General features: G+C 57.1%; 3 protein-coding genes across 10 annotated transcripts in view; 1 reads left to right on the top strand and 2 right to left on the bottom strand.

Moving 5' to 3' along the window:
• The first annotated feature begins 1,603 nt into the window (after positions 1-1,603).
• On the top strand, positions 1,604-19,968 carry Stx1b (syntaxin 1B). Of its 5 annotated transcripts, none has more exons than XM_023724081.1 (10): positions 1,604-1,747; positions 10,458-10,532; positions 10,713-10,812; positions 10,895-10,969; positions 13,352-13,425; positions 13,627-13,735; positions 13,887-13,960; positions 16,139-16,276; positions 16,375-16,485; positions 18,124-19,968. In XM_023724081.1, exons 1-10 carry the CDS (start codon positions 1,718-1,720, stop codon positions 18,127-18,129), a joined length of 792 nt encoding a protein of 263 aa, XP_023579849.1. In that variant the 5' UTR covers positions 1,604-1,717; the 3' UTR covers positions 18,130-19,968. The 5 variants fall into 5 exon arrangements, with proteins under 5 accessions (XP_023579849.1, XP_023579810.1, XP_004623042.1 ...); XM_023724042.1 differs by having other exon boundaries at positions 18,119-19,968; XM_004622985.2 differs by lacking the exon at positions 18,124-19,968 and adding an exon at positions 16,764-17,380.
• Positions 19,969-20,052: 84 nt separating this feature from the next.
• Positions 20,053-22,969, bottom strand: Hsd3b7 (hydroxy-delta-5-steroid dehydrogenase, 3 beta- and steroid delta-isomerase 7). Of its 2 annotated transcripts, none has more exons than XM_004623165.2 (7): positions 22,860-22,969; positions 22,363-22,538; positions 21,970-22,125; positions 21,660-21,768; positions 21,492-21,591; positions 21,198-21,360; positions 20,053-20,871 (listed from the first exon to the last, which is right to left on the bottom strand). In XM_004623165.2, exons 2-7 carry the CDS (start codon positions 22,526-22,528, stop codon positions 20,465-20,467), a joined length of 1,101 nt encoding a protein of 366 aa, XP_004623222.1. In that variant the 5' UTR covers positions 22,529-22,538; positions 22,860-22,969; the 3' UTR covers positions 20,053-20,464. The 2 variants fall into 2 exon arrangements, with proteins under 2 accessions (XP_004623222.1, XP_023579695.1); XM_023723927.1 differs by having other exon boundaries at positions 22,363-22,464.
• A 507-nt stretch (positions 22,970-23,476) lies between these two features.
• The window catches only part of Setd1a (SET domain containing 1A), a 30,130-nt gene continuing 26,136 nt past the window's right edge, over positions 23,477-27,470 (bottom strand). For all 3 annotated transcript variants that reach the window (XM_023723836.1, XM_023723781.1, XM_023723785.1), the window contains exons 15-19: positions 27,246-27,418; positions 27,056-27,166; positions 26,737-26,856; positions 24,347-24,484; positions 23,477-24,277 (exon numbers count right to left, since the gene is read on the bottom strand). In XM_023723836.1, the coding sequence (XP_023579604.1) occupies positions 24,104-24,277; positions 24,347-24,484; positions 26,737-26,856; positions 27,056-27,166; positions 27,246-27,418 (716 nt within the window). In that variant the 3' untranslated portion in view covers positions 23,477-24,103. The remainder of the gene's footprint in view (positions 24,278-24,346; positions 24,485-26,736; positions 26,857-27,055; positions 27,167-27,245; positions 27,419-27,470) is intronic.

Genomic DNA, 27,470 nt, shown 5'->3' with positions numbered 1-27,470 from the left:
GACCTGAGTCTGTTACTCAACCATTGGGATAATAACATGGTGGATGCAAGGAACTTGGGAGCAGGATTATGATGAGGAAGAAGTCGAGGACAGCTTTCTGTGCTGAGTGACTGGGGGGGATGGAGAACACAGAAAGGGGCACTTTGGGAGACAGCAAGGCCACCATAGCGCTTGGAGTTTCCCCACCAGGGGCCTGGCCTTGTTGCTCATAGGTATCTGCTTTGTTTTCAGCTCAGACACATAGTAGGAGCTTTCTTTTCTTTTTAAAAGAGCTGTCTCAGAGGGGAGGGATCTAGCTTGCACGGACAGATGCCAACGCTGCCAGCACGCAGGTGCAGAAAGGGGCTTGAGGAGAGAGAGGAGACCCTGGGAAAGAATACAGGGGCGCTGGGGTTGAGGGTACTAGGAGAAAGGAGCGGCTGCTGAGAGGGAAGTAGACAACATCCAGAGTTTGGGAGCAGCAGGCAGCCAGGGAACCTAGGAAGGGAGAGTTTCCCTGAGACAGAGGTCATCAGGGTCAAGTGCTGCTGAAAGGTCAAAGAGAAGGAGGGCTCACCAGTGCCTGATGAGTTGGTATCAAGCAGGTTGGCCGGGTACTTAAGCAAAAGCACGACCTACCAACTTAAAGGTCTGGAGCCAGAGGGCCACTGATGGGGAGGGAGGGGTTTGAGGAGATGGGGAGAGGGAAGGCAAGCGTGGAAGGGAGGAGCACACAGGGTAACTTGGACCTTCCGGGACACCGGATTTGCTCTCCCAGTAGGACATCATTCTCCCTTTCCTGCTGTCCACTGGGATGGAACCCAGGGCCTGGCACAAGCCAAGCAAATGCTCTATCACTGTGCTACCTCCGTGTGGCTCCAGACAAATTTCACTTTTAAGAGTCTGAGCCGCCGCCGAAAGGCCGGCCCGGAGGTCTGGGGAGGTCCGGTAGCGGGCACCTTGTCCCTGGAGGTGGCAAGCACAGCTCCCAGACCCTCCTCAGCCGCTGCTCCCAAGTTTGGTGAGGAAGGGTGTGCAAAATAAACTCCATGTCCTTCCAGCAAGCGACTGGCTGGTTCCTTGCATCAGAAGCCACACGGAGGGTCAGTCTATTTCCAGCGTCCTAAGAGCCTCCTGCAGGGACACGCGCGCCCACAGAGGTGCACAGACACAAAACAGAGGTGTACAGACACAAAACAAAATCTCTCTCCATCTCTGGTGTGAAGGGATCCACACCCCTTCTCCCCGGCTCTTCCCGCAGTTCAGCCCCTGGCCCCCTCATCCTGCTTGCCCATCCCGCTCCCCGCCCCCCAGGCTCTGCACAGTCTGCCAGGCTTTCCCAGCTCTGCGCCTCGCCCCCTTGCGGGCCTCGCCAGCCCCCTCCCTGCGCGACCCCTCCCCGGACTACAAGCCCCAGGCGCCCCCGGCCCGGGTGCTGCGCATGCCCCCTGCTCCCCCCGCCTCCCTCCGCCCCCCTCCCCCGCGCTCGGCGCCCGCATCCCTCCATCCAGCCTGTGCCGCAGCCGCATCACCACCGCAGCCCAGGCGGAGCGGAGCCCGGCCCCTGCCCGGCCCCTGCCCAGCCCCTGCCTAGCCCGCGCCGTCGCCCCCGCCCACAGGACCCCTCGCAACCCGGGCGCCCCTAGGCGCCCCCAGACCCCGGCCTCCAGCACCGCGGTGGGAGGCAGGGAGCAGCGGCGGAGGCAGGAGAACGAGGAGGAGGAGGAGCCGTCGCAGGATGAAGGATCGGACTCAGGAGCTGCGGAGTGTGAGCCTCGGGGTGGGAGAGATGGGGGGCGGGACCCCAAGATTTGGGGAGCGCGTAGGGATGGAGTGGGGGAGGCGCCAGGATGTGGGGGTGAATGATGAGTCTGAAGGTTGGGAGCCGGGGCACCCCAACATCTCGAGACGCCTGATGTCTCCGTCTCCAGTGAACCTGTGTTTTGGGAAAGGTGGCTAGAAGAAGCTGGAGTCCATTAAGACGCAAGGGGGCAGGAGCGCCCTCAGGGGTCTCCCAGGAGGCCCCTAGGGTCCAACCTGAGGATGGGGGCCGGGGAGTTGCAGTGGAGGAGTGGGGATACGGTCATCCCGGGAACAGATTCGCCACATTAGAACGATGGGGGTTGGTGATAGAGCCAGGGCCAGGGGCTGGCAGGACCTAGATTTGGGGGGTGCCGGGGGGAAGGACACAGGTTGAGACTAAGTGCCAGCACCTGGCAGTGAATGAAAGTGTGCGCGCGTGCGCGCTCCTCGTGTGTGTGTGTGTGTGTGTGTGTGTGTGTGTGTGTGTGTGTGTGAGCTCCCCTGTGTGCACTTACATATCACACAGAAAGAGGGAGAAGGGGTAGCCCCTAAGGCCAGTCAAGGGCCAGACAAGTGACCCTAGAGGTGGGAGAGGAGGCCCCCCGCACAAGGCTGGAATTGGGTTGTGTGACACGGACTGCGCTCTGCTGGGGGAACTAGGGCATGCTGAGCGGTCTGGGCAGGCTGCTGTGGGCCCAGGTCGCAGGCCTGAGGAGGCCAGTTGCGGGTAGGCCTCCAGGCAGTTCTAGTGTTGGGGAGGGGGTGGGCAGCCCCGAAGTGCATAGGAAACTGTCTTTGGAGAGCCTGGGGAAGAGAACTCGGTGAGAATGGTCCGGAAGCAGGGAGGATGCTGGGGCATTGCAGAATGACCTGGGGCCTGAGGAGGCCAGGCTGGCCATTTGCTGTGTGATCGTTGCCTACAGTGTTATGTTAATCAGAGTACTGGCCCTGTCTAGTGGCCACGGTGTCCTGATGCACCAGGTCTGTGGCAGCAGCCTGTTGGTTGTCATCCCAGGGGTTGTTACCCCATTTGACAGTTGAGGAAACTGAGGTTCAGAGAAGGGAAAGGACTTGCCCAAGGTCATGAAGCAAATAGCAGGGACTGGGCTGGAATCTGAGCTTCCCATCTGCCGACTCAGTGAGGGGCTCTGCTTTTCTGGTTTTGAACTAGAACTCTTGGCATTGGGATACAGAAGAGCTCTGTCTTTGGAGAGACCCCTGCTTTGGGGGGGACCCAACTTGGAGAGAGTGGTATCCTTGCCTTCTCTGGGGAGCCATGGTAGCAAGCAAGGAGAAAGGAAGGGCTACTCCTGGGGAGGGCTCGGAAGGTTTATTTTCATGTATTTGTTTGTTGTGGTATTGGACATGGGATGCAGGACCTTTGGGCTGAGTTACATCCCCCCACCTTGCCACCTTTAAAAAAAAAAATTACTATTTTAAAACAATTTTGTGAAGTTACCCGGGCTGGGATTATGAGTTGAGTCACAATCCTTCTGCCTTTTAAAATTCTTGGTTTGCGGACATGCACCATCACATCTGATTTAGATTTATTTCTTAACTTGACTGCATATATACTTAGGCACAAAGAAGATAACAATCACATGAATAACCAACACTGGTCGGAGCATTTTATACATATTAAATTATTGACTTGGGCGTGGTGGTGCGCTCCTAGAATCCTGGCACTCAGGAGGCTGAGGCAGGAGGATGTCCGTGAGTTCAAGTCTTCCCTACACAGTGAGACCCTGTCTCAAAACAATAAATAAATAGGTAGATAATTTTGATCCTCACAACTATGAGGCTGGTGCTAGTATTCTCATTTTATACTTTAGGACACCTGGAGGGTTAGTAACTTGAGCAAAATCACATGGGGGTGGGGGGTGGGGGGCAGATTCCAGGCCAGGCCAGCCACCTGCGCGTCCAGCGCTCAACTCCCTTTTCCCTCACCCGTCTGTGGAGTTTTGCAAAGCAAGCTGTAGACCTAATCCCGTAAGGACCAAGAGGCTATCTGGTTTTATAGTTGGGGAAAGCGAGGCCCAGGGACGTTAAATAACTTTAACTCCAAGGGCACACAAATAACGGGGAGGGAGAAATTGAGATGTGAACCCGCACCCCTGCAGCAAGATTATCCCTTAACTCCCAGTGCCTAGCGGGCCGAGAGAGGTGGTGTTGGTAGAACCCGGGAGAGGGGGGAGGGGTGCGGAGGGTGGGGAGCGCGCCCCCGAGTGAGTCAGGGCGCCCCTGCCCAGAGGTGCGGGGACCTGCCGTTTGGGGCTGCTGGGCCGGCGGGGGCGGGGAGGGAGGCGGGGTGGCAGGGGGAGGGGCCGGCTGCATACTGACGGCTGTGGCGTTAGTCACTGCTGGGGAAGTGGAAATGTGGGAGGGGGCGGTGGGGTGGGGAGAAGCTGCCAGAGTGCAAGGGTCTCCCTGCCGAGCTCAGAGTGCGACAGAGCCTCGGAGACGCTGGAGGATCCCTGCGGGGAGGGGACGACGGCCGGCCGCGGGTTTGTCTTTGCAGCGTTCTCTGCGCTCCCAGCGGCTTCTAAGTCTGTTCACCGTGTAGGTGTTATGCTCTCAGACTCGGGAGCCGCACCGTCGGGGTTCGAATCCTAACTTTGCTTCTTCCCGTGTGTCCTCCCCGGGAGGGTGCTTAACCCCGTCTGGTCCTCACTGTCCCCCTGTATGAGTTCTGGGAGCAACAGGAGCGCAGGCCAGGCCCACAGGGCTGTCAGGGGCTGCACCCTGTGCCTGAGAGTCTGCAGCTGGGCCCAGTATGACCCCTGGTTTATTTGGGGGGCCAGCTGAAGACCAATGAGAAAAAGCAAGCTGACTTGCTAAAGGTCACACAGCTGTTACTAGCAGAGCTGGCCTTGGACCAGGGTTTCCCTCTCCTGGCCACCAAGCACCCTCAAATAAACAGGCAGCCTGGCGGGAAATGGAGCTCCGGCTGCACCCTGAAGGGGAGCTGGAGTAAGCAAGGCCCGGCTTGAGAGGACAGGGGAGCAGATGAGGCAGAGGGAGAAGAGGGGAAGAGGGGACTCATCCAGCTGAAGCAGGGGCCGTGGGGAGACCCAGGACAGGAGCAGAGGGGCTGTAGGGAGCTTGAAGCTGCTGAAGGCCAAGGCGTATTCCCACAGGCAGGGGCTAAGGGTTCTTTGGGGACTCAGCTCAAATGTCACCTCTCCAGAAAGACCTTCCCTAACCACCCCATGTGGCTGAGATATGCAATAATCCCAGCACTTGAGAGGCTGAGGCAGGAGGATTGCTGAGTTCAAGACCAGCCTGCATTACACAGAATTACATCGAGACCTGCCTCCAAAAACCAAACCAAACAAAAAACCAAGCTAACCCTGCCCCCCCACCCCCGTGGAAAGTCTCCCCCATACCCGCTCCTCTCTGTCCCTGCTTCCCGCTCCTCTCTGTCCTGCTATTTAGTGCCCTGGAAGTTCCCTTTTCTGTTGCACTCCCTGTCTGCCCCCAGGACCTCACCTCCTAGGACGCTGGCCCTCCCTGCCAGTCTTGTTCACCGCTCAGCGCAGGGTGGCGCGGAAGGTGGAGGAGAGGCCAGGCAAGGAGACAGATGGACAGAAGCTGGAGGGGGCTCGGCAGAGCGGCTGCTGCCTCTAGATCAAATGCTGCTTGCACCCTAGGAGCGAGGGTGCGCATTGTGTCAGCGTGCCTGGGCATGCCTGGGTGTACACACACACACACACACACACACACACACACACACAGCGACTTCACCACCCAGTTCCATCTTGTTCCGCCCATTTCCCTTACCACCTTGCCATCTGTCTGGTCACTTACTTGCTGGCTCCTGTAGACATCTCTTCTTTCCTTTTGGGACTCTGCCCTTGTCCTCTGTGCACAGGCACACATGTGCGCACACACACACACACACACACGTGCACGCATGTGCACACATGCACCCATACACACAAGCACTTTTTTTTTCCTTTTTTTTTTTTTTTTTTGGCGGAACCAGGGATTGAACTCAGGCCCTTGCGCTTGCCAGGGAAGCGCCTATTCCACTGAGCCATCTCCCCGGCTCCTCACAAGCACTTTCATGGTACATCTTTAGTGCAGGCCTGGCTATGAGGGTCTGAAGAGCCCAGAGCCCGTGGCCCAGGGGTTCCAGATGTTCAGGAGCCCTGCACAGCTGCCTCAAATCCTCACAAGCTCGCCAGCAGCCATGAGCAGTGAAGGGCACAGTCCTAGGCCCGGTCACCCCTCTCGCCTCAGGGCTGAGAGTAAGTCACTCGATGGCCCAGAACCTCATCTGTCAAATGGGAGGGACATAGAGTCCCCATGCCCTCCCCCGAGCAGTGACAGTGAAGATTCAACAGGAAACAACTTTATCCTGCCCAGTCTGTATACGAGGAAGCCAAGTCTGAGATTATCCATCCATAACCTGAGGCCACCACAGTGGAGATGGGGCACATTTGATCCTGTGTTCCTAGAGGGTCCCATTTGCCTACACCTGCCTGCTTGCTCTGTGTCTCTGTCTCTGCTAATGGAGATTGAACCCAGGGCCTTCACACTGAACTATAGTCCCAGTCTTTTTTTTTTTTTTTTTTTGTAGCCAGGTGTGGTGGTGCGTGCCTATAATCCCAGCACTCTGGAGGCTGAGGCAGGAGGATCGCTGTTGAGTTTGAGACCAGCCTAAACTACACAGCTCAAGGCCAGCCTGACTACATGCTTTGACCATGTTTGAGCCAGTCTCACTAGATCGCTGAGTGGACTCAAATGTTCCATCCTCCTGCTTTAGCCTACCAGAGTGCTGGGATTACAGGCGTATGAAACCAGGCCTGGCCATTCTGGCTTTGCTTAGACTGGTTTGACTTCTTCCAGAAGTGAGGGTTGTGCTCATTACCAAACCCACACGCCTCAGAACAGGGTGGATACGTGTGCATGCGCTCAACGCATGCCTGGGGTCTGCCCATCTCAAGGGAGATGCGACTGGGGACCCAGAGAGCTGCTGACTCAGCTGAGCTCTGCCTGGGGTGACAGGGCAAGTCAGTCAGAGGCTGGAAGGCCTGGCTTCTTGTCTCGGCTCTTCCTAGAACCAGGAGTCCCTCTGACTGAGTTCTGTCCTGGCTGTAGAGCTCAGAAGCACCAGGGTACAACAGAGCTGGCCCTCGGACCAGGCAGGAATAGAGGGACTGCCACCTGCAGCAGGGTGGATGGGGAAAGTGGGATTTGGAAGTCCTGGGTTCAAATTCTGCCTCTGGCCTCATTGGCTATGAAGCCCGAGGCAGGTAAGGTGAGATTTGTGAACTCTTTCCTCATCCAAGACCTGGGAGAGGCAGGAAGTAGTAGCCATCCCGCACCAAGCATGTTTTCTCTGCAGCATTAGGCACTTCCTCCACTTTTTTCATGGATTCCTCTCAGTCTCCATGTGGGGTGGACGTTACTGCCGTGGTAGATACAGAGGCAAGGCTCAAAGAGGAGTCATGTGGCCCTAAACCGCTGATATGAGGCCACTTTATTTTTTCCTTTCCATGGGGTCTTTCTGTAGTTCAGGCTGGCCTTGAACTTATTATGTAGCTCTGGCTGACCTCTAACTCACAGTGATCCTCCTGTCTCAGTCTCCCAAATGCTGGGATTATAGGCATGCGCTCCATGCTGGGCCATGGGGCCTGTTCTCGTTCTCTCTCTGTCTGTCTCTCTGCCTCTCTGTCTCTGTCTATCTGTCTCTCTCTGTCTGTCTCTGTCTGTCTGTCTGTCTGTCTGTCTCTCTCTCTCTCTCTCTCTCTCTCTCTCTCTCTCTCTCTCTCTCTTTCTTTTCTTTTCTTTTTTTTTTTTTTTTTTGTGGAACCGGGGATTGAACTCAGGCCTTTGGGCTTGCCAGGGAAGTGCTTATTCCACTGAGCCATCTCCCCGGTCCCTGTGTCTTTCTTTTTGTACCAGGAATCGAACTTGTGCTTACCAGACAGGCACTTGTGCCCCTGGGCGTTATTCCCAGCCCTGTGGCCTATTCCTTAAGCTCTGTCTGCCTCAGCTTCCCCATCTATAAAAGGGTTTGTAAGCGGGGCTTGATGGGACAGCCTGTCATCCCAGCCCTTGGAGGTTGTGACAGGAGGATCTTAGCAAGTGCAAGGCCAACTGGGACGACCCTGTCTCAAACACCAAACCAAACAGGAGGAGGTCATAACGTTGTAAGCACGAGATGCTCGGGGCTGTAAGCATGAAATGGATCAACATGTGCAGAATGCAAGCAGCAACTCATAGCATGTTGTAAAACACCATTTAAATGTTTATCATAATTGCAATTATGTTGGCCAATGGTCCTTACAGAGTTTTAATGAAGATTAAAAGAGATAACAAGAATGAAAGACTCGTGTAGAAGGCTGAGTGACAGTTTGTTCACACAGAGTCACATCTGGAGTGGGCTTTGGCAGGAGCCAACCTGGGGGTGAAGGAGCTCGTGGCCCACGGTCACTGGGAGGTGACAGACTGGCTTCAGCCAGCCTGGGGGAGCAGGTCCTGGGTGGCCGTAGTGCTCCTGTCTAGTTCAGCCCAGTGCCCTGGGCACGCACCCCCCCCAACCTGCTGTTCCCTCATCTGTGAAATGGGGACAAGGATATTTGCTGGTTGTGTCTCCAGGAGCTTTGATGATGAGGATCAAAAGGGATTATGGGTGTAAAAGTGTTTGTAAATAAAGAGGATTAGTGCTCTTCAGCTCTCTTAGTGATTATGATACTGAACAAATGGTCCATGGGCCCTTCTAACTTTCTTCCTCCCTCAAGGGTGAGGGAACAGGTAGCCCAGGACACTCCAGGAACAAATCTAAGGGAAATGGCCCTGGGAAGGACAAGAGAAAGCAAAATTAGACATTAGGCAGGACTTTTTAAAGTTGGCCTGGGAAAGGGAGCGAGACGGAGAGCAGGCGAGTTCTGAGGCACCTGGCCAGGCTCAGTGGAGGCTGAGTGAGGCGGAAAAAGGGGCGCAGGGTGGGGTGGGATGCTTTGGGCTCTGGTGGCACAAGGCCTCAGGGAGCTGGCTCTTGTGGACTGCGAAGGTGGCTGGAGCCAGGAGGCTTGCTGTCCTGTCAGGATCCCCAGCATTCACCGTGTACCCCTCCTTTGGGCTAAGGTGGACACCTCCCCTTGGAGCACACATTGGGATTATCTGCAAGTGTCTGATCTGATCTGGTTGGACTCCCTGGCCGGAGCCGGAAGCCAAGTGGCTTGCGAATGTCTAGCAGAGGGTCTAGCAGGAGGTCTCCTCTGCCCCCTGAGGCTCTTCCCTAGGCTGCCAGGTTCTGCCAATCCCCAGCTCTCCTGGCTGTCGGGACTGTGTGTGGGTCCCCCTGGCTCTGTCTGGCTTCGATCTGAGCTGTCTGGGATCTGTCTGAGCCCGGTCTGGCTCAACCTGATCTGTCTGCTTTCTGCTTGGGCGCTGTCAGGTCTTCTGGGGGCTGCGCCCCTGGGGGAGGCTGTTTGGGTCCTGTCTTGACTTCATTCAGGCTCTGAAGGCTGGATTCGGCCTGCGCTCTGAGTAGATTCTTTCCGGAAATCAGATGAACTGTTTCCATTTCCACTGGGCCTGACCTGGACTCTAGAAGCAGTTAAGCTTCATCGGCTTGGATTTTGTCCCCAGACCTCTGTCCCAAGCAGAGAAGACTGTAGAGTCAGGCGTGGGACCCCCGGGAGGCAGCTCTGCTCCCTTTTCCCAGCCCTGGGTATGCATCAGACCCGAGGCTCAGCAGGAGCAGGGTCCTCCTGGGTCCCTGGGGACGTGTCTGCACATCCATGTCCCTGCACACCTGTGTTGCCAGTCTGCACGCACTCAGCATCAGCGTGTCAGTGTGTCTGTGCGTGGGCGTCAGGGGCCTATTTCTGTGTGCCTGTGTGTCAGCTCTTCTGTCTGTGTCCCTGGTCTGTCTGTCGGCAGCGGCGGTGGTGCTGTGGGTGGGTGGGTGAATCCCTTTGTGTTTTTGAGCTCTGCGGTGGAGGGCTGAGCAGCTGCAGGTTGCAACTGGGAAATCCAAGCAAGCTGGGAGTGTAGGTGGGTGTGCGGCTGGAAGGGCTGGGCGAGAAGGAGGGCGCCTGGGAGGGGTTCGCGAGTGGGCGGGGAGGCTGGGAAGAGGGGCCGGCTGCCTGCAGCTCTCCTCTGGCCCTCTCGCGCGGCCTGGTGTGCTTGTTCAGTGTGGTGCCTGCCGAGGCAGCGAGGTGACCTTGCACAGGGGACAAGTCTGGCTTGGTGGGGGTGGCAGGGGATGAGAATGGGAGTGAAGTAAGACCCGGGCAGGTGCTGCTGGAGATTGCCAGAGAGGTCACGGCTCCTGGGACACCGTTCAAGACCTCTTGTCACAAGGCTCGCATTTGGTACTCGGCTGTTAAAAGACTGAAATGCATCCGTCCTGGCTGGCCAGTGGCAGCTGCTCCACATGCCTCCTTCCTGGATAAATCTGACCCCCACAAGTCCACGCACATCCCAAAAGGCTCTTTGCTAATTTCCTCGAGGGTGTTCTGGGCTGTCGGCTCTCTCAGCCTCCAGGACCTGGCTACTCGGAGCTCTCGGCCTCTGTCCTGCCTACTAGCCTTCCAGAGAAGCCTTACTAAGCCTGGAGACAGAATGATGGTAGCAGGCTGAGGGTGAGAGTGCTGCGGTGCCCTCTTAGGGCTCAAGGTGGGGGCTGCTCATGAATCCAGCCTTCCTTTGCCTCGCAGGCGAAAGACAGTGATGATGAGGAGGAGGTGGTCCACGTGGACCGGGACCACTTCATGGATGAGTTCTTTGAGCAGGTAACAGTGCCCCCAGCCAAGCGCCTGCCCCTAGCCAGCCGCTTCCTTCTTCCTGTGTGCTCCCCTTTCTCTACTCCTCACCCACCTTAGTCTGCCATGAACCCCACTGGGCCCAGCCCATTTCCCTGAGCCCTTGCAGATCCCCTCATCTGGCCCAACCACTGGGCCATGCCGCCCTAGGTGGAAGAGATCCGAGGCTGCATTGAGAAACTGTCGGAAGATGTGGAACAGGTGAAAAAGCAGCACAGCGCCATCCTGGCCGCCCCCAATCCAGATGAGAGTGAGTGCTACCGCCTGGCGGGCGAGGGAGTGGACTGGGGTCCCACCTGGACATCTCACCCTCCCGTCTACCTTCCCCTCAGAGACCAAACAGGAGCTGGAGGACCTCACTGCCGACATCAAGAAGACGGCCAATAAGGTTCGGTCCAAATTGAAAGGTAAGGAATGTGATCCCTGGACCCGGGAGAGGAAGTGTTCTGTCCTCCCTGGGAGCCTTGTGCAAGGGGCACACCCTGACTTCCAGGAGCCAGATTCCTGAGCAGTGAGAAAGCGTTGCGCTGTAGATTTGTCCCATTGAGCCAGATTCTTTGGAGAGAGACATGTAATGGGGAAATGACAGAAAGGAGGGTTTCTCTCCTAATTGCATCTGAGGTTTCATGAGTGTGGAAAATTTCTGGCTTCCAAGCGGCTTTGGGTTTACATCCTCACCGAACGCCCAGCAGGTGGGCTCAGCAAATGCTTCTGAATTGGTATCCTCGGCTCAGGACAGATTGGACCATGTGGCTGGCATCGGGGGCTGGCACACGTTCAGGGGGCCTTGCCAAGTGCTCATGCAGTCACTCTAATTTAAGGACTTGGGTGCTGTAATAACCACCTTTCCCGAAGCACTGTGGGTTGGGAACCTCCTTATCTGCAGCGCCAGGGGAGTGGCAGTGGGACGAGAGGCTGATTTGTGTGTGCCTGATAATTGGGCATGAGAAGACAGTTGCCTGACACTTGCGGCATCCAAGGCCATTTGCTAGGTTTGGGGAAGGGGAGGTGTGTCAGCTGAGAACTCTGACCTTGGTCCCGGGAGATGGGACAGAAGCTCCATGTCCTCCTAGACTCAGGGAAGGCCAGATGGGAGCCTTAGATTTGTAAAAACAAACCCTTTGCACTCAGGCGAGCGTGCTGGGATGGACAGTGCCCCACCTGGGGTGACTTTAAGGCCAATCCAGGAAGTCTTCCACCCTCGGCTTGCTCCTCAGTACAGGAAGGGAAATGGATGCAATTTCATTTCTTCCTGCCCATGTCCTGCAAAATTTTTTTCTTCAAAAATGAAATCAGACAATGTCTGCAAAAGTCAGGTCATTCTGGTTGGGATCAGACAATGTCTGCAAAAGTCAGGTTGGGAGGCTTTCCCTGCTGGCCTGCCCTTTGCTCCTGGAAAGAGCTCCAAAGCAGGCCGGGGAGATAGCTCGGCAGTATAAGCGCCTGCCTGGCAAGCACAAGATCCCGAGTTCAGTCAGAACTATGGTTTGGGGATTCAGGAATAGACCCAGGAAGACAAGAAAAATGCCAGCAGTTTGAGAAGCTGGCCCTCCAGGTCTCTAGAAAAAGAGGAAAGATTCTCATCTTCTCCAGGCTTCCACTTGGCGGCGTGAGCTGAGGCTTTAAGCATGCCCTTGAGGGAGCTGTTCCACTCATTTGAACTTGTTTCTAGACTGAAAGATGGGCTGATGTCCCTACACTCCGGGATGTTGTAAAGAGTCCTTGAGGTCCCAGCAAATGACCTGGTTCAGCCCCGCTCTGACCACAGGGCCTCAGGCTGGGCCAGGAGATTCCAGGGTCCCTGGGTGTGCGCACGCACCTGTGCTTTTCCACAATCTGCTGTGTGGTGGCTGTCATTCAGTCCCTGTGCCTGCTGCTGCTGCTGCTGCTGCTGGCAGAGAGGCCTTGGGGTGCCATCCAGCCCCACACCTCCCCCGCCGCCGGCAGAACAGAGAAGTGATGTTCTCAGGAATGGCCCGCAGGCCCTGTGAGGTCTGAGCAGGACTGGTGATTCATCCATGCCGCATTTTGTGATCTTACTGAAGTAGGTCCTACCGCAAGCTCTTTTTTCAGAAAACCTGAATGATAGTGTCAGGAGCACATGATCCAGAAGCAGGAATCCCAGATAATCCGCTCATTTCTCCAGAACTTCCCAGAAGTGGGAACTCCTGGGCCCGGAATCACCAGGCAGAGCAGGGGGAGGCTGTGTTCCCTGTTGGAGCATCTGTCTGTTTGCCCTGAAATCCTTTAGGGAAAGGGTGGTCCCCAGAGCCTGGCCCACTGCAGGACTACTTTCTACCCAAAGAATCACAGGGTGGCCTATCATGGTGGCCCTTGTCTGCGGTCACGGTGACTCGGGAGGCTGGGGCAGGATGATGGATCCCTTGAGCCCATGAGTTCCGAGAAGCAACAACCAAGTCCCCGGATGGGTTTTTGCCCCTGTCTGGGGGCTGTTGGAAGTGGAGGCTTCGCTCCTGTGAATTACTGGACTGAGTCTATGTCCACTCATGGCTTGGGCAGAAGCTGTGGCTACTGGCACTTTCCAAGACCCAATCCTCCCACCAGAACAGATGGCCCCTCTGTCTGGTAGCATCTGACCCTCGGTCGCCCCTTCACACGCGCTTGCCTTCAGGACCCCGGCAGACAACTGCCTGGCAGACGACTGCTCGTTTCTTTGCTGGCTTGCCCCTCCACGAGGGTATGGCAGCTCTTTCCAGGCCCAGAGCCTGCGCTGGGATGTGGAGCCTCCTTCGGTCTGTCCCGAGGTCACTGTGCCCTGTCTCCCGCAGCGATCGAGCAAAGCATTGAGCAGGAGGAGGGACTGAACCGGTCCTCTGCTGACTTGCGCATCCGCAAGACCCAGGTAGGAGGTGTAGCTGCGGATGGAGCTGCAGGGCGGGTGAGGCAGTGGAGGGTTGTGCCTGGTGGCTTCTTGGTCGCCTGCGGGTTCACATGTGGGTTGCAGGGACCTGTTTGGGGTGCAAGGGATGGAATCTGCGGGAAGTTGGATTGAGACTAACACAGCCTCTTCCCCCTCCCGCCCACTCTGCCACTCCTACCGCAGCACTCCACACTCTCTCGGAAGTTCGTGGAGGTAATGACCGAGTATAATGCAACCCAGTCCAAGTACCGGGACCGCTGCAAGGACCGGATCCAGCGGCAGCTGGAGATCAGTGCGTGCCCCCCCATACCTGGGTCTGCCCTGTGCCATTCTGCTCCCTGAGCGCCAGGCCTCAGGCTGGGGGAGGGAGTCCCGGGTCCCTGCCCCACCCCACCACCCCAGCCATCTGGTGGGCCCAGGCCCTGAGTCCCTTCTCCCCACAGCTGGCAGGACCACAACCAACGAAGAACTGGAGGACATGCTGGAAAGCGGCAAGCTGGCCATCTTCACAGATGATGTGAGCTCCGTGGGCCGGGTCTGGTTGTGGAAAGCACCTGCCCTGTCCCTCTGGAGAAGGTCAGGCTGCTCCAGGTTCCCAGCAGTGGCCCGGCACCTGGGGAATTCCGTGGAGGAAGCGCAGGAAGGCAGCTCCCCCAAGATGGCAAGCCCTCTGAGCGCTGGCCTGCTGACCTGTATCAATTCTCATTTAACGTCTCCAAAGCGCTAACAGGGAGCCTATTTCACAGATGAGGAAACCCCACCCAGATGAAATAACCTGCCCAGGGCCTCAGCCTCAGTCCTGTCAGAGTGAGAACTTTAGCTCTTCCCTTCCCGGGAGCATATCATGTGCCATGTGACTCATTTGGCGATTTTTTTTAAAAAATAAGTTTTACTTTTGCACATTTCACTTGTTTATATATGAATGGATGGGCTTTTCTCTAAATCTAGTTCTTCCTTCTACTTTGAACTTTTGCCCTGTACTGCCCAGCCCTGCCTGTTTAGGGTACTGGTAGCCAAATGTTTCTGGGTGGTGGTTTCACCCAGGTTTACAGTGTGTATTATGATTGTCTAATGGCCTCAGTGAATTGTAGTTGTTTTTTTTTTTTTTTTTTTTTTTACTGTTGGTGGTGGTGGTTTTTTGGTACCAGGAATCAAACTCAGGACAGGCGCTGTGCCACTGAGCTGTGTCCCTGGCCCAGTGAATTGTTACTTGGCTAATTGGTCTTAATAAATTAATTTTGGACAAACTGATTGTGAGCCAGTTAGCCTGGAATCTTCCCAAGCAGTTCTGGCCAGGCTGCCTTGTCCGTCTGTGCCGGCGTAGAGGGAAACCCGGTGAGTGGTCCCTAGGGGCCACTACAGTGGACGTGAGCCCACTGTCGCCGCAGTGTGGTCAGGCCATGGCTCAGGGATGGGAAGCCCTGAGGTGTTTACTGAGGGTGAGAAACACTGGAGTCGCAGCTTGAGAGATCGAAGCTTCTGGAACAGACTTAGCAGACACAGGGAGAGGGACGCCCTTGCTGGATAGCCACTGGGTGATTTTTGGCTCTCAGGATGAGTAGGAGATATGGTCAGAGAGGGAGATGGGACCATGACTCCCGGGTCAAGGTGCGTGGGCTGCAGAGATAGGCGCTCAGGGTGGGCTTCACAGCGAAGGCTTTTCTTGGTCCCAACTGACTGGGAAACGAGGCGAGGCTCAGTGTGGGAGCCGGTGCCGTGAGCTAACGCCGCACCCTCAGGGCTGCGCGGGTCATGGCTGCGCATGCCCGCCTCATCTCATGTGGGCCAGGACAGCCGTGGGCACGCTGTCTCCTCAGGGCCGCCCGTCTGCCTAGTGATTCTGCCCTGCGGGTCACCCTGGCTGCTTCCAGTCATTTTTCCTCCTGGTATCTCTGCAGTGTGCAGGAAGCAGCCCCACAGCAAGGTGAAGGAGCTCCAGACAAGTTTTAGTTCTTTTTCATTTATTTTGTTTATGGTTTGGGGAACCAGGAATCAAACTGAGGGCCTTAAACTAGCCAGGCAGGCACTGTGCCACTGAGCTATATACCCCGGTCCAAGTTTTAGTTCTTGTAATTTTTATTATTTTTTTTTTATTTAGTACAGGGTCTCATTACACAGATCCAACTCGTGATGATTCTTCTGTTTTCAGCCTCCCAAGTGCTGGGATTACACGCGTGCACCACCACGCCTAGTTTCAATCACCATGTCAGCGCGCTCGAGGGGCAGGGCCGGTACGCGTGCCGGGGACCTAACCCCAGCCGCTGTGCTCTGCCTAAGCAGGCGCTTTAGTCCACTGAGCTATCTGGCTGGCCCTAGTTCTTGTAATTTAACATATTTCTCTTTAGTTCTCACTGTGTACCAGCTGCTATTACTGTGCGCGTATAAACTCACTCCCGGGGCTGGGGAGATGGCTCAGTGGAATAAGCGCTTCCCTGGCAAGCGCAAGGGCCTGAGTTCAATCCCCAGTTCTTCTAAAAAATAAAAAAATAAACTCACTCCCTTCTCACAGTGACCCTGTGAAGTAGAAGCTGTCATGTGCACATTTTCCAAATGGGGAAACTGAGGCCCAGAGAGAATAAAAACCGTACCTGTGGTTTCAGCTAGTACATGATACCTAGATTTGAACCCAGAAATTCTGACTGCTGAGTCCAGGCTCATACAGGGGCAACAGGTGACCCCCCTCCCATCACCCTAGATCAAAATGGACTCACAGATGACAAAGCAGGCCCTTAACGAGATCGAGACGAGGCACAATGAGATCATCAAACTGGAAACCAGCATCCGCGAGCTGCACGACATGTTTGTGGACATGGCCATGCTTGTGGAGAGCCAGGTATGGGCCCTGTCCCACTGCCCGGGCACCTCCTTGGGCCCTGAGGTTCCCTCTTCCGGCCCCCCAGTTCCTCCCTTGCATCCTTCCTCTGCCCATAGGGTGAGATGATTGACCGCATCGAGTACAACGTGGAACATTCCGTGGACTATGTGGAGCGAGCTGTGTCCGACACCAAGAAAGCTGTGAAATATCAGAGCAAGGCGCGGAGGGTGAGCCAGGGCCGGGCTGAGGGCGGCTGGGGGCTGGGGCTGGCTCAGCCCGGGCCGGGCCGAGGTGATGATGAAATCGGGTGAGAGGACTTATCTGTGGCTCTGACCTCTTCCTAATTCTGTTTTCTCTCCCTCCTTTTTCCTCACCCCCTTGCCCCTCCCTCATCTGTCTGTCGGTTTGTTTCCCTTCTTCATTCTGGCTGTTTGTCTGTCTGTCTGTCTCTCTCTCTCTCTCTCTCATTCTCTTTGCTCTGTCTCGCTCTCTTTCCTACCTGCAGAAGAAAATCATGATCATCATTTGCTGTGTGGTGCTGGGGGTGGTCTTGGCCTCATCCATTGGAGGGACACTGGGCTTGTAGGCCCCTGCCCTTACCCTTCCGGGCCCCTCCCCCACCACACTGGGAGCAATACCCCCACCGCCCCTGTCAGTCCATCCCCTGCTCCAAGCTCACCCCCAGAACGGACCCGAGCAGCCCCCTCCCCCACCCACCCCCACGGCAGACCCTGGAGTCCCTGGACCTCACCCTGCCATGGACCACCCTCCCCGGCCCCGCACGTAGGTAGCAGCAGGCGCGATTACACATGCACACCAACATGCATGCCGCTGGCACATGCTCGAGACGTGTGGATGCCCCAGCGTGTGTGTATGCGTGTAGATGTGTGTGGACACACTGCGTCACCCTCTCTGCCCCAGCCTGGAGTCTGCGGTCTGAGCTTCCTCATCACTGGGATCGTGGTGACTGACTGAGTGTGACAGCAGCCCACCACACCCCCTTGTTTTCTGTGAATAGTGTGTGTGTGTGTGTGTGTGTGTGTGTGTGTGGCCAAGATCTGTGGACGCACAACCTGTGTGTGTGGAATTTTGTGTTTGAGTGTTTCAAACGCATGTAACATCTATCGCTCCACCAGCGCCTTCTCCCTGTCTGCTGTGAATGCATCATCAGTGTGTGCTGATGTTCACTTGCTCAGAGGCCCTGGGGAGGCCCGGAGACACGCAGGCCACGGCACACAGCCCACAGGAGGTAGAACAAGCGTTCTGACCAGCGCAGGGGCTGCTGTGCATCCTTGTGTGTGTAGGTGCGTGTTAGGGGCCTGTAGAAGTGAGCGGGAGCATACACGTGTAAAGACTTAGCTTGACCTGTAGACTTGTGCTTTTCCAAGTAGATGTGGTGAGAGGTGTGTGTGTGTATGTATGTATATGTGTGCAAGCTCACACACTGGAAGCGTTGATAGGAGCCCTCCATGTTGGGGACCCAACACCTGGTGAGGGCAGAGACAGATCTAGTTCTGTGCTACCTAGGGTACAGCTGTGACTCCGTGTGTGTGTGTGTGTGTGTGTGTGTGTGTGTGTGTGTGTGTATGCGCGCGTGCAGGTGTTTAGGGGCTTTCTACATAGTGTTTTTGCCCCCTGCATATCACACACACATTTATCTTTAAGGTCACGTGCCCCATCATTCCAGTGTTGTTTAGCCAGATTTACTTGACCCCGCCCCCCTTTCTAGTGGCCCTGCTCTTTGTCTGGCGTGGCCACACACACTGCTATGTGGACATTGTGCAACTGGAGCTTCCTGCCCTGCCAAGCAGTCCCTCGTGCGCACATGCTTTCATCTTTATCTTTTCTTGTCTGTCCAAGGACAGGTCTGAGCTTGTGTCAACCTGAGTACCTCAGGCAGGCCGAGGCCAAGGGTGAAGGTGGCTCCATCACCCTCGTGTGATGTGAGTGTGAAGGACACTCACACATGCTGTCGCTAGCGGTGCTCCCACAGACCTGCACCCACCTGCGCGCGAATTCCACCTGGGAGATCTGTTTGTAGGGCCCTGAATGAGGAGCAAATGTCGGGCTGCCCCAGACAAGTGGAAAGTCAGGATGTTGTCCCTTACTGCCTCCAGGACAGGACTTCTGCTGTGACCTGGAGGAAGGCTCCTCCACTAGAGTGGACAGTTGCAGCAGTGGTCACTCGGGGTGTTTAATCCTCTGGACTTGTCTCCTACTGGGACACCCCAGGATGCAAGCCTGTGACTTGTGACAAGGGAAGGACTTGTGACCCAGGTCGAGGTGGAGACAGCACACAGTTTGTGGGTTGGTGGTTTGGTGATAGGATGGATGTGCAGGGAGAACAGCCGGAGCCTGAAGGCCCCTCGCCACTCTGTGACCCAGGGGCATGTCCGTTGAGCACCTGTGTACTCACGGGAGTGGCCCTGTGTGTGTACCGGGTGACAGGCTCCAGAGTGTGCACAGCTTCCCACAGCTGCAGATGCGACCTGAAATTTGATTCTCGGCTTCCTGGGCCCGTTTATGTCAGTGTGACCCCGTGTAAGCCCAGGCCAGCTGCTCCAGGGAGAGGGGTGTGCCTGCCCTTCTCCAGATGTTCCTACAGGACAGGAAGGCCAGCCGTGGTCTGGGTGCGGCTTGCTGCTCCCATCTTGGGCTGCTGCTTCCTTCCTGTAGTCCCTCCAAGGCCCCCTTCGGCCCAGGTGTTTCCCAAAGTCCCCAGCCTCAGGGTAGCACTGTGCCTGGAGTGCTGCTTCTGCCTCCTCAAGTGGCATTAGGCCCTTGGCTGCCCATCTTGGCCTGAGGAGGACTGAGGGTCTGGTGTACCCCAGCTTTCTGCAAGTTGTGCGCGTCATGTGGCGGGTTTGCTTGGTGGCTGCTTTTGCATGTGTGTGTGGCCCAAGCGAGGTCTGGGGCCAGTGCCTTGCATGTCCTCAGACCAGGGTGTGCTGCCCTCCCTCGGCGCATCTACAGCCACCAAGGTCAGGTGTGCCCTGTGGGTGGTCCCGGGCCTGGCCAGGGCTCACTGTTTTCCCTCCCTGTCCCCTCCTCTCACAAAGCACACTGCGTGACCATCCCATGTGTCCGTGGGTCGACGCACGTTCTCGCCACGCCTTGAGCGTGCACACATGACACGTTCTATGCATTCGCCCGGCCCCAGCCTGCCCCGCAGAGGACAAGATGGGTGGCCCCGGCTCCCTTCTCCCCTCCCCGCTGTGCAGCCGTGTGCGTTGGCGTGTGTTTCTGTGTCGCTGGCGTGTCACGTGATGTAGCCGTGTTTGCTGACATGAGCCCCTGCCCCATTTCTCCATTGGTTTCTAGAGCTCTCTCTCTCCTCTTCCCGGGGGGACAGGACTCCTGGGGCCTGGCTGGGGGCCCAGAGCCAGGCCGCCCTCTCCTGTTAGCCCTCCGAGTCTCATTTCTCTTTATTGGTGACCAAGTTGCAAATGGATAAAACAGGAAATTTTGCCCCCCACCCCAGCCCTGCATGTCCTGTCCCCAGAGCCCCCCAACCCCACCCCGGGCCGGGTCGAGTCCGTGGGACGGGAGAAATAGCAACCAATCCAACAGCGGGTGTATTGTGTGCTCACTTCCTTCCGTCCCCACCTGGGACGGCGTCGTGGGGAGGCGAGGTCTGGGGGAGTGGTGGAGGAGCTGGACAGACAGCTGGATACAGGCTTGGGCAAGGACTTGAATCCAGAGGTTGGCCAGGTAGAGGCCAACACCATGGCAGGCACTGCATTAGGGTGGAGGGTCACTGATTTCCTCTGCTTTCATGGAGGGGAATTAAAAGATAAGCGTCGGAAGGTGATACTTTATTTGTTTTTAAATAGTGAGAAAGTAGCCCTCTAAGGAGAGAGGATGGTGGGTAGGGAACCAGAGATGTCTCTTCACTCTGAACCTAGGCCTGAAGATGGCACAGGGCACAACCCGAGGGTACCTGCTGCTGCAGAAGCCTGGATAGGATAGGGTAGGGTAATGGGGAGGAGGAGGAGGGTGTGGCCAGTGGGCCGGGGCTGAGAGTGGAGGTGCCCCCAGCCCACACTCTGCTCCAAAAGGAACCTGGAAGGTCAGGGTGCAATTCACACTCGAGGCCTACGGAGCTGAAGTGTGAGGCCGTAGGACCCCTGTGCCGCCCAGAGCCTCGAGCTCCGACACAGCCCCATTGCCTCAGGCTTGGAAGCTGGCTTGGGTACCAGACAGCTGTCACTGGGTTGAGCCCTGCACCCAGAGGATGGTACGGGTCCGGCTGTCCTCCCATGAGAACAGGGGCTCGTAGCCAAAATGGCGCTGTGCCTTGTTGGTGCTGACCGTGAAGGTGGTGTTGGCTATGGCCAGCGTGTAGGGATTGAGCAGAGGTGCGTAGAGCAGCAGCGGACGCAACAGCCACTGCAGCAGGGCATTCAGGGTGGCCAGGAGCATCAGGAGCCAGTAGGGTAACAACGGGCGGGTGCCCACCAGCCGCAGGCCACAGGGGCCCAGGAACTCCATGTTGAAATCCTCGTAGCTCTTATAGGGTGACTTGTCATAGCAGAAGTACACTTGGCCACCCATGAGCTCTGCCCGTGGCTCCAGTTCCCGGGCCACCAGCACGTGCATCCACGCCACATTGCCTGCCGATGGGTAGGGAAGCTCCTGCAGGCCTTGCCACCCACACAAAGCCACCCAGTCTGGGCCACGCAGGTGCTGCCCACTAGCGCCTGGTGGAGTCTGCTTGCTCCCTGCCCAAGGAGCCACTGCCTGCGCAGCTGTACCTTCCAGCCTGTGACCCTGTTTTCATGTCTGTCTCCCCAACTGGCCACAGATGCTATTTCCTCTGTGGCCCATGCACACAGTTCTCACAGTCAGTTTTTACCTGGGCCTGAGCACACAGGGCCTTCCCTGAGCCACGTGGCCCTACTGCCCTGTTGGTGGCCTCCCCTACCCAGCCGGTCCTTACCTACATAGACCCGGCCATGCTCCACAGAAGCTGGGATAGCCCTGAAGAGCCGGCTCCCCAGGCGTAGGCCTTGGAGGTAGAAATCCCTCATGATCTGATGGCCTTCACCATAGATACCCGTGGGACGCAGCGCACATGTCACCAGGGGCAGCCCCCCCTGGACCTGTTGGCAAAATGCAGGCATAGCTAGGACCTAGGAGCCAGCAGCCACCTTTTTGCCACAGAACCTTTAGCTGCAGATGAAAGGCCCCGCCCTGTCCTGGGCAGCCCTGTCCAGGGGCTTTGCCAGCTTACCTTCCTCCCATTGGCCTGCAAGACTAGCCGCTCGGCTTGGGCTTTGCTCTGAGGATAGGGGTGTTTGTGCAGGGCTTCATACGGGGTGTCCTCATTGCCTCTAACAAGGGGAAGAAGACTCAGTGCTGGGGAAAGTGGGCTGCTAGAGTACCAGGACCCTCAGCTCACCTGTAGAAGGGCTGGCCTTTGACGTTGGGTCCCACAACCTCCATGCTGCTCGTGTAGACCAGGAACCGAGTCCCAGTCTGCACACAAGCCTCGATCACATTCTGAGTGCCTGGGGAGAGGGTGGCATCCAAGCTGAAGTTCCCCTCTCTGCATCATCCTGTTCCCATCCCAGGCCCAGGGAGAACCCAAGAGTCTGGGTGAGGTGGACACGGGGCGAGTGAATAATCATGCAGGACATTAAAGGCAGAGGGCAGGGGAACAAACGCCAAGAGAAGGTTGGGGAGCCGGGCATGGCTAGGTGGGGCCTCACCCTGCACGTTGACCTTGTAGATGGTCTCGGGGCTGGCCCTCCCAAACACATCCACTAGCCCTGCTGTGTGGATGACCACGTGGGCTCCGGACACAGCCGCTGCCACCTGGTGAGCCTGGGTCACATCTCCCTGGATGGGAGTCACCTGAACAGGCCCTGGCGCCGGGAGAGGAGGCCAGAGGCAGTGTCAGCTGGGAGCAGGAGCCAGAGGTTCAGCCCCCACCCTCAGCACCCAAGGCCACATGTTCCCGGCATGACTCACTCATCCCATCCAGGGTGGCCTCCAGCATAAACAGGCTTCATCTTTTCCACCAAGGAGGGGCTGCATCCCAGCTTAGGAGGGGATGGAGCAGCCACACTCTCCTGCCCACAACCTCCCCGTCAGTTAGTCACCTGTCTTCAGTTCTTCCAGCCAGGAACTCAGATGCAGGTCAAAGACACGCAGCTCACGGAGTCGTGGCTCCTGCTCCAGTAACATTCGCACCACGTGCTCGCCTAGGAAGCCACAGCCGCCCGTGACCAAGTAGACCAGCTTTGGGGCCTCTGCAGATTCGGCCATGCCTGGCTGGCTGCAGGAAGAGACTTTGGCTCACCTGGGTTGCCTGGGGCCACCTGTACCAGCCACTTGTTAATTCAAGGAAAGGCCTGGTGAGTTAGTGGACAGGAAACTAGTGCCGTGGCCAGAGGTCAGAGTTGCCTCTGATAGTTGCAGCCCCTCGACTAGCTGCCCTCTTGTCCTATGAACGCCAACCAGGGGGTTCCTGAGGGCCAAAGGCTGGATGCAGGAAGGGGTCAGCATTTGAGGTAGGTAGAGGTTTGGGAGCAACAGGAGAGTTGGGGGAAGAAGAAAGGGGGTCAGGGCTGCCTGGGCCTGGGGTCACCTCTCCTACCTGCAGCTACCGTCTCAGGACGCCCAAACCGGCCACTGGAGAGATGGCTCTCCTGGACTGGCTGACCAGTCGCACACACCGCTTCCTTCCGCTTGGTTCTCCTCCCTCCTGGCCCATTCCAGGAACGAGACCTGCCCAGCCTCCACCCCCTTTATCCGTACAGCTGCCACCGGGCGCCCCCTGGTGGCCATTTGGCGCTCCACTGGCAGCTGGTTACAGCCCTTGGAAAAGCCAAAACCCAGTGGGTGGGTACTGAGGGACTTGGGGGCCACAGGACGGAGGCAGCAGTGTGACCTCACTCCCACAATATGACTTCAGTCCTCGCCTCCCGCTAGATTTCCCAGGAGGCGAAACACCCAGCAACAGCTGTGGTTCTGGGGCAGGAAGAGAAGGGAGGCCTGGTGGCCTTGCCCAGTCTGGCTTTGGCACAGGGGCCTCGGTACAGCCTGGCAGGTGCTCCTGGCAGCGGGAACCCGGTCTGTGGATCCAGGCTCCTGCCTGAAAGCCTCTCCACCCACTCCAAGCTCCAGGCCACACACCCCGTCCTGCCCCACCCTGTGTCCTCAAACCCCCACCCCAGCCTGCTCTTCCCCAAAGATACTGACCAAGCACTTTTGTACAATAAAGTTTAATCACAATTATAAAAATGTGGTGTTGAGTCTGCTATTAACATATGTACAATCCAGCCCAACAAGGGCCCACCCCCCACCATCCTGGCTGGCTGAGCACGCGCCTCCAGACACCAGGGTGGGAGGGTGACCCACAGGGTCTGGCAGGAACAGAAGATGAGGCAGGGTTCCAGGCACGGAGTCCCCAGGATGGGGGCACAGGGCCCCTCCAGGGAAGAACATGGCCACTGCCCCTAGAAACCCCTAAACCGGGGAGGGGTGCACGCAGGGCACAAGGGGAAATCCCCATAACACAAAGCGAGAGGGCTGTTCAGCCCCCAAGAACAGGATCTGTACAGGCCGGCACCCCAGGTTTCCACAGGAAACAGCTGCTGGCAGCTACAAAACATTTACAGCTTCTTCTCCGCAAAGAAAAAAAATTAGGGGTGAGGAGGGTGGGCAGGGGCAACAGGGAGGCAGAAGAGGGTCTGAGGCTCCCTCGCTGGGCTCAGGGGAACAAACTGCCCTTCAGATGGGGGCATGAGGGCCCGGCTGAACCCACTAAGGCTGGGGGTGCTGGGAGCTCAGGGCACCAAGGGGGAATAAATAGGGCTGTGGGCACCAGTCCTGCCCACCTCAGTTGAGGGAGCCACGGCAGCTCTCGGTGCCACACAGACACGGGATCTTATTGTCTTCCAGGGGGAATTTGTAGTCATAGGTGATCTCCTCGTCCACCCCGATGGGCTGCTTGGAGTAAATCACGATCTTCTTCTGCGACTCAATGGTGATCACCTTGGCATAGCAGTTGGGCTGCAGGAAGGGAGGCCTGTGAGCGGGGGGCCCCTCCGCCCACCCCCCAGCCAGGGGCTCCCAGCGCACCGTGCAGCAGTGGTTGATGAACCTCGCCAGGTTGCCGCACTTGGTAGCATCGATGATGGTGTCATGGTCCACCCGAAACAGGTAGCTGCTGCCAATGCCCTCCTGCACGTAGCGCTTCTCGCGCATGTCGGCCACCATCTGGTAAAGTGGGACGTGAAAGTCATGGGCTGCTCCTCAGCGCCCATGCGGACCCAGCCTGGTCCCACCAGCTGCTCTGGATGCAGTCGACCAGCCCCCACCCTGGGGTCCCAGCTTTTGGCCCTGGCCCCAGAGCCCTCGTCCCCTTCACACCACCTATCCTAACCCTCTGGATGCACCCACCCTATTTTCCCAATACAGTGCACTGCACCCAGGGCCTTCACACTGAGCTACACTCCCAGATGTTATTTTTCATTTTGGGACAGGGTGTTGCTAAGTCTTATTTGCTCAGGCTGGGCTCCAACTTGTGATTCTTCTAGGACTAAGGGAATCCAGCCTCCCAGAGTGCTGGCATCACAGGTCTGCACCACACATCTGGCTCTGGCTGCCCTTCTGATCCAGCCACCCACACGGGGGCTCCAGGGAAGCCTGCACTGGCTCCTCTGAGGCCACCTTCCTGGTCACTGTGGGGCTCTAGACTGGCCATGGGGCTGGGCAGTTCCTCAAGTGACAGGTCGCCAAGTGAGCCCCAGTATGTCTTCTGCACTCTCACTGGTGCAGCTGCCCAATGTAGACGGCAGATCATCTGGGTCGTAATGTGGGCCCTTGTGTGAGAAGAGCCAACTCTTACTTTCTGGTAACAGACAAGCTCTCTGCATTCTCCCCAAATGATCTCACACCCAGAGCGGTAGCCACCAGCTAAGAAGTGGGGAGTCCTCTCACCCAAAGCCTCATCTCCAGCCCAACTCCATCTAGGTTGAGCTGCTGGTCATGAACCCCTGGAGCTCCCCCAGGGCCCTGCAACCTCATGTTTTTTTGGGGGGGTACCGGAGACTGAACTCGGAACCCCGCGCTTGCCAGGCAAGCACTTACTCTACTGAGCTCTCTCCCTGGGCCAAGCTCATGCTGACCCAGCTCATCCCAATCGCACACTGCACCCTCCGCGGCTCCCTTCTCCAGGAAGCCTCCTCACACTCCAGGAAGCCCGCAGCAGCACCCAAGAAGGGGCTCACCTGCTCCCATGTTCCAGCACCCCACAGCTATGCCACTGCTTGGGTCTACCAAAGCCTTGGGCCCAGACCACACTCCTCTCCGCCAGTGTTTTGCCACTGCCTTGTCCAGGCCACCCTCACCTTGGCCTGGATCTCTGCAACAGCCCAGCCTCAGCCCCGCCGTGCTCTCCAGTGCGGCCAGGAGGAGCTCACAACCTCTAGGGGCCTCCAGCCTAGCTTCCCAGGGCGCCGTCTCTCACCGCAGGCCCACAGTGGATGTGGCTCCTCGGTGCTCTGGTCCTGGGCTCCAGCTGGCCCTCCAGATACACACCTCTGCCACTGGCCCATTTTTCAACCTAGCCACACGGACCCCATCCTTCCCTGCCTGCTCTATCTCCAGGCCCCTTACGAGAAACAGGCTCCCCCACTTAGCCCTGGAATTCCTCCCATCTTTCAGCACTCAGCTTATACATCACCGTTTCTCTAGTATGAGCTGCCACCACCCGCATCTCCCCAGCTTCCTCTTCACTACCAAACATTATCCTTTACTGTTGCTACTTGTCTGATACTCCCCACATTCTTAAAGGAGAGTACCACTGCTGGCCCACTAACATGCTTACTCGTATGTATTATTAACGATGGTGGGGCTGGATGTGCCAGTGCACACCTGCAATGCCAGCACCTGGGAGGCTGAGGCAGGAATATCACTGGCAGTCTGAGGACAGCCTGAGCTACACTGTGAGACCGTGTCTCTAAAACAATCCAACCAGGGGCTGGTGAGATGGCTCAGTGGTCTAAAAGCACCTACTTAGAACAAGCTTAGCTAAAGCACAGGGACTGCGGTTCAATCCCCCAGCACCACATGCCAGCCAGCCCCGCCCCCTGGTGGGCTGAGCTGGCCACACACACACACACACACACACACACACACATTAATTAATTAAAAAAAATCCATGGGGGCCCAACCCTAGCTCAGTTCTTTAAGTGGCTGCTTCCACAATGCTGGCAGCCTCAGTTTGCTGTAGTTCGATCCCCACAACACTCCAGCCATGCAAAAGTGCCCTGAAGGCATACAAGAAAAAAAAAAAAAATCCAACCAACCCACCACCCACCAACGGTGGTGCAAGGACACAGGTGTCACTGGCAGGCTTGGAGCTGGGAGGGAAGCAAGGCTGTGTCCCAAGTGAAATGGTACTTGCGCAATCCTGTGTTGCCTGATGCCTAACCAAGAGCTGGTCCTGGGCGGGGGCTACACCTCACCTGGCGGATGTTCTGACCCACATATTCGATGACCATCTCATCAGCTGCAATGGGTTCCATGGCAAAGAGACCCCATTCGTGGATCCGGCTCCGGCCAAATCGGAGCTTCTTCTTCCGGAACTGGCGGGCAGAAGCACACAGTACTGCTGGATGCCTCTCTCGACCCAGCTCCTTGCTTTTCCTGCAGATCTCCCACAGTGACATCCTGACCACCTCCCCACCTTCAAACCCTGGGGAGCCAAGGACTCTAGGAGTGGCAGCCCTCCCTGCCTCACCTGTTCTCTGAGCCTCTGCCCCTCCCCAGGTCCCCACTTCTCACCTTGAGCTGATTCAGCTTTAGCAGATCACTATCCAGGATAGCTGAGGTGCCAATGGCACTCAGCAGCCGCCGCTGCTCAGACCGGCGCTCAGAAAGCACACGATTAGTCCCCTACGAGGACAGGAAGGAGGTGACCAACAGGTGGTTGGGAAGAGGCGACAGCGGGCAAGGGCTCAGGGAAGGGCCCCACCTGAGTGTCCACTCCTTCCAGCTGCCGGGCTGAGACAGGGCACACATCCAGGTACTTGTCCTTCTCCTTCTTGCTTATGGGGTAATAGCCTTCACTGCGTGCAGAACCTGTCTGGTGCTCTCGGGGTCCGTCCTGGGGCCGCCGCTTGCGCTTGGGAGTGCTCAGGTTGGTGAGTGCAGGGCGTTAAGGAAGAGAACAGGTCCTTACCACCCCAACCCCTGGGGC

Source organism: Octodon degus, unplaced genomic scaffold (assembly GCF_000260255.1).
Source record: "Octodon degus isolate 3935 unplaced genomic scaffold, OctDeg1.0 scaffold00001, whole genome shotgun sequence".
NCBI classification, from domain to species: domain Eukaryota; kingdom Metazoa; phylum Chordata; class Mammalia; order Rodentia; family Octodontidae; genus Octodon; species Octodon degus.
This window is presented reverse-complemented; position numbering and strand designations above follow the sequence as displayed.